Genomic DNA, 15,775 nt, shown 5'->3' with positions numbered 1-15,775 from the left:
ATCCTTTGGATAAGATCATGGCTTGCATGCCATCATGAAGCAAACATAAGATGGAGACAAATTTCCAGAAGCGACTGAAATTGAGAAGATGCTCCATAAGTTCATCCTGCTTGATGGAGTCAAAGGTGTAAATGACGTCAAGAAAGGACATGTGAAGAGGTCGGTGTACCTCCCTGCATTTTTCATGGAGTTTTCATACTAGAAGATCATGTCTACTGTGGACAGAATCCACTCTGCAACTCAGCACTCTTTGACCACTTTCTTGAAGACGGTCATGACTGTGGCATCTTAGGACCTCTTTCTAGAGGTGGTCAATACTATGGATTCATGACTGAACAGTTCACCACCAAGACCTTCAGTAGGGATACCATCTGCTCCTGAGGCAGTGTTGCTTCATTTAAACTTGGGATGTTCCCTTTTCAACATTTCATTGGTCAGTACAGATGGCAATGTTGGACCAAAAAGGCTACTATGGGAAGCAATTAAGAACAGTCACATCAAGTAGAGTCACAAATGAGGTTGTCAAAGTGTGTGTGTGTGTTTTTTTTATATATAGAGGACATTGATTGTCTCTGCATTCATGATAAATTCAACTCCATTCTTGGCTCTCAGCAGAGTGGGGCCCTCAATGATGGCACTTAAGAATCCATGCATATCATGGCTGTCATCCAGTTTCTGAGCATTGTACATTGCATGTGCTTGGTCTCTTTTAATGTGGGGCAGCCATTGCACGCAAGCTACATTATGGATATGAAAGAATGAGGCCAAGAGACAGTGGGTTAATCCACTGTCCACTCCAGTCCTTGATACTGACCATATATCTAGCTTTAGCCACAGATCTATTCATATTCCTAGCCTGTCTCCAGCTGTGCACTTTACCCGATTATCAGCCTTGGCCATACAGTTGGTCCTAGTGAATAAAAATGACTTTAAACTGAAATCCCACTTACCCTTTCAGGAAGACTTAAAAGATCCCATGGTACTTCCCAAAAAAGATGTGGGGATTCTGACTTTGTTCTGCAAAATCTGTGAATTTCTCCACAAAACAATATTTGCTACATTTCAAAAAGATCATCATTGCCTGTGAATCCTTTGGGATGTCCTGAATTTGTGAGATATACTAAATAATTGTAAATTCTTCATTACATAACAATGGTAGCTGTACTTCAAAAGTAATTCACTGAAAGCAGTCGGCATCTAGACAATCCATGTGCAAGAATAGACACTGAATAAATTAAAACACTTAAGTACTGGGTCAGCAGAATGCCAATTTTTGTCAGGTACTCACCGCTTCTGGGCTGGTAATTTGTTGGATGAGGGAAACCCTGTCTTTGACAGCCTTACTGACACTCACTGTGTGTGAATTCATTCTAATTGGAGTGCAATATGTTGAATGACCTAGATAAAACAACATAAAACAAAAGCATATTACAGGTGAAACTGTAGCAGAAAGAGATGCAAGCTCTTGATGTGATCAGTGGCTTCCAATCTCAAAAGCAACCCTTTACCATCATTCTCGGCTTTTTATCACCAAGCCAATTTTGTATCCAATTTGCCAACTTGCCTTGCATCTCATGGGTTCTAACCTTTTGGACCAGTTTCTTATATGGCATCTTATCAAAGATCTTACTGGATCTTTGACATTCTGATGTCAGAACTGACATCAGAATGTCAGACTACATCAGTTGTACTACCTCATCAAAACATTTTGTTACCTCTTCAAAATTCAAATTGGTCAAACAGGATCTCCTCTTAACAAAGCCTGCTGGTTATCTTTGATTAATCCCTACTTTTCCAAGTGCAATATCATTCTATCCCTTGGTAATTTTTTCAATAACTTCCCTCGAGCCACAGACCTGTAGTAACCAGGGGCTTATTCCTGCTGCCCATCTTGAATAGAGAAACCACATTTGCTGTTCTCCAGTCATCTGGCACCTCACCTATGGCTAGCTAAGATTAATACAGAAACATACACCTACTGTAACCTAAGGTCCCACTCTTTACTTAGTCCTTAGCAATGTCAAAAATTATGCAACTCAAGTTAACTGCTGGACCTTTAAAATGATAGTGAAAGAATTAACAATATAAAGCTGTAAGACCTTTGAAATCCTTCATATTAACCTTGAAATTAAGTTAACTACATTTATAACCTGTTTTATGTGGGCTTGTTTGTCCCTTCTGAATTGAGTCATATGGCATCTTAACTCCATCTGAAGGAAACCTGAAGACAAACATAAATCAAAGTAAATCTAGATGCAGCAACAGAAAGCCAAATGGACCAAACCCCCACTTCCCTTTTTTTTTAGTTTTTAGATTTCTAGCATTTCCAGTTTTTTTTTTGTGCTCAAGCTACATGGAACAAAATGTAATCACTATGTTTTGCACTGATATAATTAAGATTAAAGTGAACTGTAGAGTTTACAGGTTAGTTCTAAAGTTCTGTGAACAATGTTTGTTATTTTACAGTCACCCAAGAAAGTAACAGCAAGATTACAACAGTTTCTCTTGTCAATTCTTTGACTCTTTCAGTAGTGAGCTCCAGAAAATTACTAAATAATGAACATTCAGTTAAACTTCCAAATTCATGTTAATGTTACTAATCGAGTTAACTAAATAATAACCAGCAAACTATTACTCAATGCTCACAGTGTATCACACTCAGGTTAATTGTGAAAGTCAATGGATTAGTGTCTAATGCCTTGTCTACTTTGGCACATTTAACCACCTTAGCAAGCAATCCCCACTCTTAAATACATGTGCAACACAAATTAATATCCTGTCATACATCCCCGTAAACTCCTTAAGCCCAACAGGGAGGGTTTGGTTGCGAGCAGATCATGGTGTTTCTCCTCTTCAACCAACAAAACCAAAAAGCATATTTTTCTGGTCACTCACTCATTTGTCTTTTAAATACAGCATCATGAGTGAGCACAGTATTTTCTCTTAATGCACAGTGAAACTGACCTGATATAATCATAGATATCATGCCAGTTTTCTCCTCTAGGCACAAGGAAAGCCATTTCTCGGGGCATTGGGGAAACATCATGCAGCACTAGTCCTGTCTGCTTAGCTTTATGAACTGTCACACCTGAAAACAAATAAAGAATTATACACAGAAGTGGCACACACTGATTTCCTTCATCAGTTACCATTGACCATTCATTTCAGAAACTATAAACAAGGACCCAAGATCTACTTCAAAAGGAAGGAAATACTTCACCACTGGTGGATTAGAACCATAAAGTTGTCCAGCACGGAAAAAGGCCCTTTGATCCACTGTGTCTGTACCGACCAAAATGCCTATCTATACTAATCTCACTTGTCTGCATCAATTCCATACCCCTCTATGCCTTGCTCTTTCAAGTATCTGTTCAGATGCCTCTTAAATGTTATTATTGTTCCTACTTCCACCACCTCCCCTGGCACTCATTCCAGAAACCAAGGACAATTTGTGTAAAAAACTTACCCCTCAGAATGCAGTTTGTTGCAATCAAATCAGCCACGATTTTACTGTGACAAAGCATGCACAAGGGATTGAATTGCCTCATCATGCTTCTGATTCATATGTTTATTATGTAAGATAAGCTGAAGTTTTTCCAGACTAACACCATTAAGGCAAAAAACATTTTTTTCTTTTGACTTCAGGTCAATGGCCTTTTTGTTTTAAATGTTCCTATTAGAAACCGCTCCATGTCACTCATATTAAATCCAACTGTACACAATATTGCTATCCTGTTTTGCCTGATTTGAGCATCTACATCATTTTCCATGGATCACCAAGACTGCTTATCGCTGCTTATTACCATCACTGAATCTTTCTTCCATTTAATTACCCTCTTAATTAATCTCTTTACTTGTCTCCTGACCTGTGCTGTGCACAACTTCCATTTTCTCTTAAATTTCTGTGACCAACATTCTATGGCATACTAATTAATGTTCTTGAGAACTTCCTCAGCACCAATTTTCAAAAAAAAATTGTCCTTAAATTCTTTGATTTGAAATCTCAGCATGCTTTTTCCTCAGCTTGCTGCTATGACTTCCTCTAAAACTCCATCCTACTTTTCAATACACTCTCCTCTTCTGTGACAGTTTTACACATGGGGTTTCTATCAGCTGGAATTTTCTTTCTAAACCTGTTATGTGCATTGGCCCCTACTTTCCAGGGAAATAGTGAACAAACCAGAGTGTCCTGATCATAATGAACCTCAAGCAACGTGACATATTTCTTGCCTTCAGAATAAGAAACATTCAAGCAATGAGTGAGCCAAAAAACAGTCACAAGCCTTGATAAAGATCTGAGTTGTGAAGTAAGCCTGGAAATCTTAAGTTTTTCAGTCTAAGAGTGATGATCAGAGTCTTGATCCTAGGGGCATACAAGACAGTGAAAGGAATGAAAGAAAAATCTGGAATATCTGGGGAATGCCAGCAAAGTGTTTATGTTACTGGACAAATAGACCTGAAATAAAGATTCTGAAGAATGAATCCTCCACTGGCATTTGGAGACCTTGTTAATTAAATAATCTGGAATAAATTTCAATCACTATGGGTATGAAACTACCAAATTATGTGGAATAAAAACAATTGATTCACCATTGCCATTTAGGAAAAGAACTCTGTCATCTTTATCAAGAGTGGTCTGCTTGTGACTCCAGATCCAGAGCAACATGGCTGACTCTCAACTGCTCTCTGAAATATCAAGAGAGCAATTTAGGATGGGCTCTCCAAAATTTCACTCTTGCCAGTTACATGCACATCTCCTGTTCACATAATGAATGGCAATTTAAGTTAAATAGCAAGAATAGGACAACTTGTAACAGATAAATTCAGGTCTAATATCAGGAAATTCATTATGCAAACTTTTCAAGTAACATGCTGGAAAAATACTGAAGACAAAAATCCATAAATTATTTAAAAGATAATTGGGTACTGAAATGGGGGCTATTTTCGAGGCTCTTGAATGGGCAAACTAAGCTGTCCATGATAACAATGTGATAACTTACTTGGCTCAAATAACAAGTCACTGGTGAAGATGTTCTTAACAAACATATTAGAGCAAAGTTTAATGCTTTTCAGGTGGCTGTAGTGTCTATTTAAATAAAATGACAAAATATAATGAAGATCCATCATCAGACACGTCCATTTCACACCAACAGGGGCAATGCCCACTAGATCTGTTTGAAGATAAAAAGAGAAAGATTACAAGCTTATCCACAAGCAACAAATCAAGAGTTAGCTGATAAGATGTATATGCAGATGTATCCTTTAAAATAACTCCTAATCATCATTAAAAGAATAACTATAATATGTCTTTATATGGCACCCTTAACATATTGAATCATCTGGAATCAGTTCACATCGAACAACAACTGACAAAAGGAGAGATATATTCGGGGGACTAAAAGTGCAGTCAAATATTTTAAAAGAGAATCTTAATGCAGGTGAGAGAAAGAGAGAGATGAGAGATTTAGAGGGGTAATTCCAGAGCTCAAGGCCATGGCAGCTGAAAGCATGGCTGCCAATGGTAGAACAATAAAAATCAGAAAACCTTAGAAGGCCAGAAAGAGACAGGTGATAATACGGAGAATATTAAAGATAGGGACCAAGAGGAAGATTTGAAAACAAATGTGATATTTCTTTTACTTAATCAGGACCCATGTAGATCTGTGAAAACAAAATTTGGGCCTGAAACTCATATTATGATCAAGTAAGCTTCTGTGCTGTCTGATTCAGTCATTTAGGTAAGGAAGGGACATGCCACCAGTTAATCTAGACCAGTGATCTTTGTTCAAACCAAACAAAATGTCTTCAGGATGCAAGCAGTGCAGACAGATCTACATTTATCGTCCAAATCCATTTAACTCAAGGCATTGGCTTTCTTAACCAACTGCTGGGAAAACTGAGTGAATTGCTAAGCTATTTCAGAGGGCATTTAGTCATACATAGGCCAGACCAGGTTGGAATAGAAGGTCCCCTTTTCTGAACCAGTTGAATTTAAAGAACTGGTTCTCTGATCAGTTGCCATGTTGTTGCCCACTCATTTAACTTGTCCACATCCCCTTGAAGCAATTCACTACTCGCATTCCCACTTGGTTTTACATCATCAGCATACTTTGAAACTTTTAGTCCCCTCAGTCAAAATGTTGATACAATTTGTGAATAGTAGGGGCCTAAATAATGATCCCTGTGGTATCACACTAGTCACAATTTGCCACTTGACCACAACCCAATTAGTCTTCCTCTTGGTTCTCTATCTGAGAACAAACGTTCAATCGATGCTAGTATATCACCCTCTTATCAAAAGCCTTCAGAAAATCCAAATGTACTACATCCACTGGTTCCCTGTCATCTACTCCACTGAATACATCCTCAAAGAACTCCAATAGATCCAATTGACAAATAGAATTTCGGGATCCATGCTGAATCTGTTCAATGTTATTTTTTAAGTGTCTTGACATTACATCCTTCAATAGTACCCTGTCTGTTCTTCGCCTTCCTTTCCTAAATAGTGGGGCCACATTTTCTACCCTCTAAATCTGAAGGAACTATTTCAGAATCTATAGAATTTTGGAAGTTGATAACTAGAGTATCCACTATCTTCATAGCCACCTCTCAAAATTCTTGGATGTTGATCATCAGCTTCTTGGGATTTAACAGTTTTCAGGCTCATATTTCTCTGATGGATTTTTTTTTTAATAATACTAATTTTTCTTACTTCCTCATTTGCATTGGACCCTTGTTCTGCAGTATTTCTGGAAATGAAGTGTCATAATGTAGCCCATATCTTTCAACATAAAAATTAGCCCAAGTGCTGAGAAGCAATTCAGATTTGTCATCTTTTATAAAAGACATTAAATTAACCCATTTATCCACATAGGTAGACAATAAGGACTTCATAGCACCATTTCAAAGAAGAACATGGATCTACTTCACTACCAATAAATCACTTCAGAGCAGCCCAAGATGAGGAAAAGCACTACAGGACAGGCACAGTAGTGTAGCGGTTAGCGTAACGCTTTACAGCGCCAGCAACCCGGGTTCAATTCTGGCTGCTGTCTGTAAGGAGTTTGTACGTTCTCCCTGTGTCTGCATGGGTTTCCTCCAGGTGCTCCGGTTTCCTCCCACATTCTAAAGACATACAAGTTAGGAAGTTGTGGGCATGCTATGTTGGTGCCAGAAGCGTGGTGACACTTGCGGGCTGCCCTCAGAACACTACGAAAAAGATGCATTTCACTGTGTGTTTCGATGTACATGTGACTAATAAACATCTTATCTTATATATGCAAGTCTTTCCATTCTTACAGAAATGTAATATAACCTTGGATAATGATTCACAGAAAACAAAATATTAATTGGTACTATGCTTTCTGAATTTGATCAATTGAGAAATTTGTATAATAAAAAGGAACAATCATGTTGAAAACTCTTACCTTGCTTTGCACTTTTTGCAGTGGTATTGTACACGGAGCCTTTCACAGCACCACAAACAAAAGGAAACTGGAGCCATGTGGCCGTGGACTTGAACTCTTTAAACAGGTTGGAGAATGAAATCCGAACGACTTGACTATCCTGGAGAGAAATGGATCTAATGATTCACAAGAGTGTATGAAATGATTCCCATAAGAACTGAAACTACTAACATCCAATCAACTTCTCTCCCAGCTCCAAGATAGTCAATCACAAGCTGAGATCAAACCTCAAGTAATTAGTTAAGGCTAAGAATGGAAAAGTACTTGGTATACTGTGCTGCACAACTCTATGATCCACATTAGTGTTTGCAAATCTCAAAGCAGGAAGTCCCAAGCATTGTTTGTGGACACAGATCAGACTCTTTGAACTTGCATGCATCTTAATACAGGCATGGGAAAAATTTGATTGCTACTTGGTTTGAGGAATGTTATGGAGCAGAAAAGCAGCAAATGGGAAGCAATTTGAGAAGTGTGCATATGTGGGAACAATCAAGAACATGTTGAGAACAGCTGAGAATGGAATTGGGTCAGTAGCAATGGTGCCCACATTCAATTAGCCTCCTACAATTTAATTTCTAGACTGACCCTTCAAAAGCATCCAACTGGAACAGCCTGAAAAGTCCAATACACTCTCAGCTCTGCAAAATTAATTCCTTAAACATCCAAATTATGGTTGCAATCACCTTTTCCATCAAAGAATTTATGAAAATACTTTGAAACAATATAAACATTTTGGTGGGCAAAGGATAATTTAAAGCCATAAGGAGTTACTTCAGCACAATGGACCTCCTTTGAAGCAGTACCACAGCTTATGTCTGCATGGTCAGAAGAGGAGTGAGAAGAGAGAATTAGATGTTCATAAAGTGGAAATAAAATCAATCCTCAAAATCAATTATAACTGACTGATCAGCTTTTACAATAGTTGTAGTATTTTGGGAAGGTCTTTAATGATTCTACATCAATCTACAGCTTTCAACCAAATCTGAATTCTAACTGTTTTCCCACCAGGTCTTATTGCTCATTTTGCTTCATTATACCTGAAACATCCAAGAATACAAGAAATCAATATTTTGACCATTTTATTAATTAAGCTATACAGTGTGATGAATAATCTTGGTAAACATTGTAGTAGTAAACTAATAATGTTAATAGACTTTTCAGTAAAGGCATCTAACTCCAACAATAAAGTCAAGCCAACAAATGCACAATACCCAGAGGGTATTAATCATCATGTACCTCAGTGACGGCATCAAAATGAACCACAAAGTATTTGGATACAATTGGTTTGAAGAGGACATACAGGTAGCGGCCAACTAGTCCAAGGGATTGAGTAGTAGTTTTTGGTAACTGAATATAGTTACCCGCAGGGATCGAACCTCGGATGCGATAAACTGTGCACTTCAGAGTTTTATCCTTAAAACATAAAATTCAGAGTAAATAATAATCAGTTAACTCTGCAAGATTAATTCCTTAAACAATCCAAGTTATGGCTGCAAATATTTTGTCCTACAAATAACTTTTCAAAATACATTTAGGGAACAAAATAAGCTAATAAACTTTGGCGGTCAAAGAATAAATTGAATTTTTTTTTAATATAAAATGTTTCTGCACAATGGAGCAGTAACACTGAGTAATATAGAATAATTGGGTAGCCAGAAAATAGGCACATCTCCTACTTCTGTTCCTTTACCTGTGATTTCTCAGACAAACATAAGTAGTCGTAGGATGCAGACACCAATAATTAAACAAAAAGAGAATACTTGATGACAAATAAACTAGGGATATCTCAGCACATCCACTAACAATGGGCTATAGATTAACGTACACACAATTTTTTTTAGCAGAAAATGATAGAAGTCATAAAGGAGAAAACTCAGACAGCACGCATACTCTAAATTTTCCCTCCAATAACTAACTGCAAGGACAGCGCTCACCTCCAGCATCCTCCATGACTGAATAGATATCTGCAATTAAGTCACTACATTGGCTGCCACCATGGAAGATGCAATTAAATTGAGGGCAGTCACATACTTCCTTGATTTCACTCTGTCATAATTTTAACCTGGTCTTCTAAGCAGGTGAACAAAACACTTGCAGGAATACAACATGGCCATTTGTTGAATATCAGATGAAAACACAAATTATGTCATGGATCTAAAACAAGCTGCTGGAGAAACTGAGGGTCAGGCAGCATCTGTGGAGGAAAAGGTACCGAAGTTTCAGGTCAAGACCCTGCATCAGGATTGAAAGTATAGAGGATAACCAGTATAAAGGGGAGAGGGGGTGGGGTGAGGCCATGGCTGGTAGGTAACAGGTGGACCTAGGTGGAGTTAGGGACAACAGGCAGATGGAGCAAGGTGGGGGAGCAGGAGGGATGGAGTTGGGAGACAGAGGCTGGGGGTGATAGGCAGAAACAGACAAGGAAGGAAAACAAAAGGGCTGAAGAAGCCAAGTGTGGGATGCAAGAGTGAAGGCAGGGACAGAGGCTGGAGGGTGATGTAGAGGCAGAAGAGGTGCACATGCTGGTCTCTGATAAATAAGGAAGGTGATGGGCAGCTAGCATCTGATGGGGAGGGAATAGGAGACCCTGTGAAAAAGTGTATGCGTGTGAAGTGGATGGAACCAGGTGAGAGGGACAAAACTGGGTGATAGGGGGCTAGAGAGGGGGTGTGGAAAAAAAGGGTGGGAGGACCCAAGTGGATCAATCCTACTCCTCCCTTTGTAAACAAGACAATGTCTCAGTCCATGTACATAAAATATTAATTTAGAAGTGCCAACAGAACAGTGCCCAAATAAAAACTGGTACCTTTAGGAGGAAAAAGTCATCAAAAGGAAAACAAACAGTACCATAACAGCTGTAATATCTCCTTCTTTTGTTGACTTCTTCCATTCTTCCAATTTGAAATGTTTGAAGATATTCACATATGGACGCTGCCACACAGATTCTGAAATCGAAAAATGAGCACAACTCAACAAAATAAAATCAAATGCAAAGTACATATAGTTCAGATGTATTAAACTGCTAATATACTTCAATTAAATATTGGGCAAAAAAGATACTGCAGATTAAAACATTTTTGCCAAAATGTTCAGTAATTACCCAAAAGAGAAGTTCTAAGCCACAAACTTTTAATTGGGATTGGTAGTATTTATCATCAAATGCCAATGATGCTCAAAGAAGTGGTAATGATACTCTTCTTGTGAATGCACATCCAAATTGCTGTGTGTTAGTGAGTCAACTTTTAAACCCAGACAGGAAGGACACATGTATTGAAATCAACTCAATATACGACTTGGAAGGCCACTTGCAGGTCACAGCACTCCCATTCACTTGCTTATTTGGCCTACTAGATTTACAACATTGGAAAGTCCTACTAAAAATGCCTTGGCAAGTTGTAATGCCCCTAATAGATGCTAAACAGTGCAGCTATTATGCATAATACACCAATGAAGGATGGAATGATCGTTTAGTAATTACAGGCTGCTTCCTACTGGATGATGAAAAGGTCTGAGCGTTTTTGGAACTGCACTCATCAAGGCACATGGACAGCATTTCATGTTTAATTGCAACATTAGGCACACTTGGTGCTTCTCCTCGCACTCAACACTCCTCATTGAATCAGAATTAATATTTTGCCATTATGGTAATGATAACAAAGGATATGCTGAGCCAAGAATTAAAGTAAAATTCTGCTGTTTCCAAACATATACATACCAAACAGATGCCCAGCTTGGGGCTTCCAGATCAATTCTTTATCCATCTCATTTAGGATTGTGCTACAGCTACAAAAGATGGAGGATTCTCTTTGATATGACTTTATCTCCGTAAGGCAATGTGGTGGTCACTTCTACCATTGCTACTATGCAGATCCATCCATGACTACTAGATTGTAAAAGATGAGTTCCTCAATTCCTCACACATGCCACAGACACAGTCTGGCACCTTTGCCCTTCAGAACTTAGCTGGCACTTTCTATTGAAGTACCAAGTAGTCATTCTTGGTGATGGGACATTAAAATCCCACTCACCTTACTACCAGCAGTGCTTCTTCCAAGTGATATTCAACATGAAGGACTAAAGATAACCGATCCATTAGTTGAGGAAAAGCAATTGGTGGTAATCACTGGTTTCAAAGTATCATTATTACTGATATTAACTTTTTATTCTGGGTTACTTAATTAAATTAATTTAACTTACCAGTTGCCAGGCAGATCAGGTATACAGATTAGACCAGGCCATTGGATTACTAAAACAGCAATATAACCATTATGCTATCATTCCCTTAAGCTAGGCATCAATTAAAGCAATAATTTTTCCAATAGATCAAGAATACACCCCAAATGCTTGACAAATCTGTTAAGGGTCACCAACACATCCAGAAATAGATCTGCAGATAATGATCCTAACTGGCCAGATATAGAATGCAAGAGAAACATAGCAAAGACACCAAAACTAAAATTAAAATGTACACTAGGGAAATACCTTTCAAATCACATAATCTCTAAACCACACATTAAACAATTCAATGAATAGTCAGTGCTAAATAAGCAGATCACAGTTGGGGAATTGGGAGCTATGCTTCAGCACCTACGGATCTAACCAGTAAGAAATATTCAGCAAGGGTCCCCAATTCACATTTACTTGGTGGATGGCAGGAAAATAAAACAGGGTTAGCAGACTGTGAAGTCCTTCATAGGTAAATTTGTCAAAATATACAAATGAATAGTGCACACTTCTTTTGTTCTTAGATACGCCCAACGCCCATGACTGTGTGGTTAAGCACAGCTCAATCGCCATCTATAAATTCGCCAATGACACCAGTGTTGTTAGTAGAATCTCAGATGACAATGAGGAGGCTTCCAGGAGTGAAACAGATTGGCTGGTTGAGTGGTAACGCAACAACAACCTCGCACTCAATGTCAGCAAGACCAAGGAACTGATTGTGGACTTCAGCAAGGGGAAGTCAGGAGAACATACACCAGTCCGTTGAGGGGTCAGCGGTGGAAAGGGCGAGCAGCTTCAAGTTTCTGGGCATCAACAGCTCAGAGGATCTATCCTGGGCCCAATACATTGATCCAATCACAAAGAAGGCATGCCAGCAACTCTACTTCATTAGAAGTTTGAGGAGGTTTGGTATGTCACATTCTTACAAATTTCTATAGATGTACAGTAGAGAACATTCCGACTGATTTTATCACAGCCTGGTATGGAGCCTCCAATGCACAGGATCGCAAGAGGCTGCAGAGTGTTATGGACTCAGCTAGCTCCATCACGGGCACAACCCTCCCAACCATCAATGACATCTTCAAGAGGCTGTACCCCAAGATGGCGGCATCCATCATTAAGGACCCTCACCATCTGGGACATGGTCTCTTTTTGTTACTACCATCAGGGAGGTGGTACAGGAGCCTGAAGATCCACAGTCAATGATTTAGGAACAGCTTCTTCCCCTCCACCATCAGATTTTTGAATGGTCCATGAATACTACCTCATTATTCCATTTTTTGCACTATTTATTTATTTTAATAATTTATAGATTTTTATGTCTTTGCACAGTGTGCTGCCGCAAAACAACAAATTTCATGTCATATGTCAGTGATAATAAATCTTATTCTGATATTTGGCAGTGTCCCAATAAGCTGGTTTTACTGCTGAGATTCTTAACTGAAACAATTCAGTCGTAAGTGGTCCATGTGAGCGAGATACACACAAACAAAAGCAAATGTCTTGTGTTACATAATAAATGTTATGTTCTTTAAGTTCCAACATGATGACTCAAGAAATGTAGATGAATCAACATTGTTTATATTATATTTGGCCATTCAAAACAAAGTTGCTCTGTGGAAGTAATTACATTAAGTTGAAAGACACTTAACTGGCCAGAATAATTGAATACATTTAAGAAACACTATTGAAAAATGTAGATGAACTGCAATCCATTGAAGCAAGGTCTGATGTTCTTTTGCTAAGAAATGAAATGATAAGACATAATTACTTGATAAAAATGCTGGCAGCAAATGTCAATTAGCAAGCAGATGCCATAAAAAATGTAGCTTTCAGCTTCTGGAAACCAGAAGTAAAAACTCCATTAAAACACATCGCCACAAAAATTCTTTAATTAAAAAACTGGCATGTAATTATTTCATGTATATCTTTATCTGGAACAATAATGTAAAATATTCTGCATGATACACTTAACTACCAAAATTAATCCCTGCAAAATTATCTTAATTAGTTTGTATAAACTCAGTAACACTGACAGTGATGGTGCCCATTTTTTTTCTCACCTAATTTTGGTTTGTCCATATTGGTCAAAGTACCAAACGATAAATACTCTTAGTCCTTTGGTCCTTGAAGATCAATCTTACTAAATGTGGTCATCAAATTTAATTCCAGACAAAATTTTCACAGAAGATATCATCTGAAAGAAAAACAGCTTTGAGCAACTGCAAGAAAAATCTGGGAACCAAATAAAAATCCAAGAAGTGTAGTGTAATAATATACCTTTGACACCTGCTTAGCTTAAAGGGATGGACTTTCAGCAATTAAATTGTCAGTCTCAGTCAAAAAAAAAGGAAAATGCTGAAAACACTCAGTCCACAGTAGCCTCAGTGGAGAGAACAGACTAACATACAAATTAGGAGCAAGAGTGGGCCACTCAGCCCCTCAAGCATGTTCCACTAATTAGTACAATCATGACTGATTTGATTCTAATCTTGGCTCTGCATTTCTGTCAATCCACTGTAACTTTTTACCCCTTTGCTTATCAAGTATCACTCTACTTTTGCCTTAAAAATATACAAAATCTCTGCTTCAACCACTCCTTAAAGAAGAGTTCCAAAGACTCACAACCCTCAAAGATTGCCTCATCTTATCTGTTTTAACTTAACAAAATTTCAAACAGTAATCCCTATTCTAGATCCTCTCATAAAAGTAAATATTGAATCTACATCCACCGTCAAGCTTCCTCGGGATTTTATACGTTTCAATCAAGTCACCTCTCACTCTGCTAAACTCTGGAAGAAAAAAAATAGAGATTGAGAGAGATTTAAAAAATAATTCTAGCACTCAGAACCATAGCATCTAAAAGCTGAAACTAACATGGCCACCATTACCTGTCTCAAGGGGACTGGAATGCACCTCCTCTGTCACTAACTTTTAAGAAACACAAGGGATTGCAGTTGCTGGAATCTGGAGCAACAAATAATCTGCTGGAGGAACTCAGTGAGTTGAGCAGTATCTGTGGGGCAAAGGAATTGTTTTGGATTGAAACCCTGCAACAGGACTAAGAGTGGAGTGGGGAGATGGTCAGTATAAAGAGAGGGGGAGTGGTGAGACAAGAACCAGAGGTGATTGGTGGACCAAGGGGGGGTGAAGGATGACAGGCAGATCAAACTAGTTAAGAGAGGGGAGGGGTGGAGTTGGGAGTTACTGCATTACTTTATATCATAGTGCAATCATTAATTTGATTGTTACTTTGTCAGCAACATCTGGCCTGACTTGTAATTACACTATCTTTCACACAGCAAACCAACCAGTATTTTCAATTCTATTTTTCAATATGATTTCAGCTTCAAAGGTGATCAGGTCAGCTGTTAAGTCAAAAGCTTTAAGGGGCATTTTACAGGAGGAACAGGGGAGTGAGAGTGAGAGACTATTTATCAACCAACACTTCAGTCGTCCAGATTCTGCAGAACATAGGCAAAAACTCTGTTAAAGATGAACTCAACACCATCCAATCATCAGCAAACATTGCCCTTTATGATGGAACGAAGCTGCCTGATGGAGTACTTGGAGGATAGGCAAGGAAACTATCTGTGGAACTTCTGCCACATTGTCTGGGGACAGAGATAATTAGACTTTATGAACCACAGCTATTTCCTTATGTGCTCAGAATTGATTCCAAGCTTTTACTAATTTTTCCCCCAGGTCCTACCCACTTCAGTTTTATTCTGGCACCTCTGATGCCACATTCAGTCAAATACTGCATTGATGTAAAGGGCAGTCACGCTCATCTATTCTCTGAAATTCAGCTCTTTTGTCAATTTTGGGGTTAGCACTGTGATGGAAACTGGCATCCAGATGATTGGTAACTGCTCCATATCAATGATACCTTTCATTGTTTTTAATAGTTGAAAGCCAACTGAAGGGCAAAGGGTGGAGTGGACACACGACCACCACATTTTTTTTTGGGGGGGGGGGGTGGGGGGTGGGGGGATTTTGCATTCCTAGAAAATGGCCCATATCACAATTTTCTGTAACACAAAGCTACATTCTGAACAATCCATGAACACTATCTTATTATTCAT

At 38.5% G+C, this 15,775-nt stretch overlaps 1 protein-coding gene across 1 annotated transcript in view; it reads right to left on the bottom strand.

The window, feature by feature from the left end:
- Nucleotides 1-15,775, bottom strand: part of wdr90 (WD repeat domain 90) — a 66,379-nt gene that overhangs the window by 48,588 nt on the left and 2,016 nt on the right. The window contains 8 exon segments of the mRNA XM_052021267.1: nt 1,289-1,398; nt 2,151-2,221; nt 2,965-3,088; nt 5,001-5,171; nt 7,428-7,566; nt 8,703-8,879; nt 10,314-10,411; nt 13,754-13,887. Of these exon segments, the coding sequence (XP_051877227.1) occupies nt 1,289-1,398; nt 2,151-2,221; nt 2,965-3,088; nt 5,001-5,171; nt 7,428-7,566; nt 8,703-8,879; nt 10,314-10,411; nt 13,754-13,772 (909 nt within the window). The 5' untranslated portion in view covers nt 13,773-13,887.

Source organism: Pristis pectinata, chromosome 8 (genome assembly GCF_009764475.1).
Source record: "Pristis pectinata isolate sPriPec2 chromosome 8, sPriPec2.1.pri, whole genome shotgun sequence".
NCBI classification, from domain to species: domain Eukaryota; kingdom Metazoa; phylum Chordata; class Chondrichthyes; order Rhinopristiformes; family Pristidae; genus Pristis; species Pristis pectinata.
The sequence above is the reverse complement of the archived record's forward strand: the minus strand, read 5'-3'. Positions and strand labels throughout refer to the sequence as shown.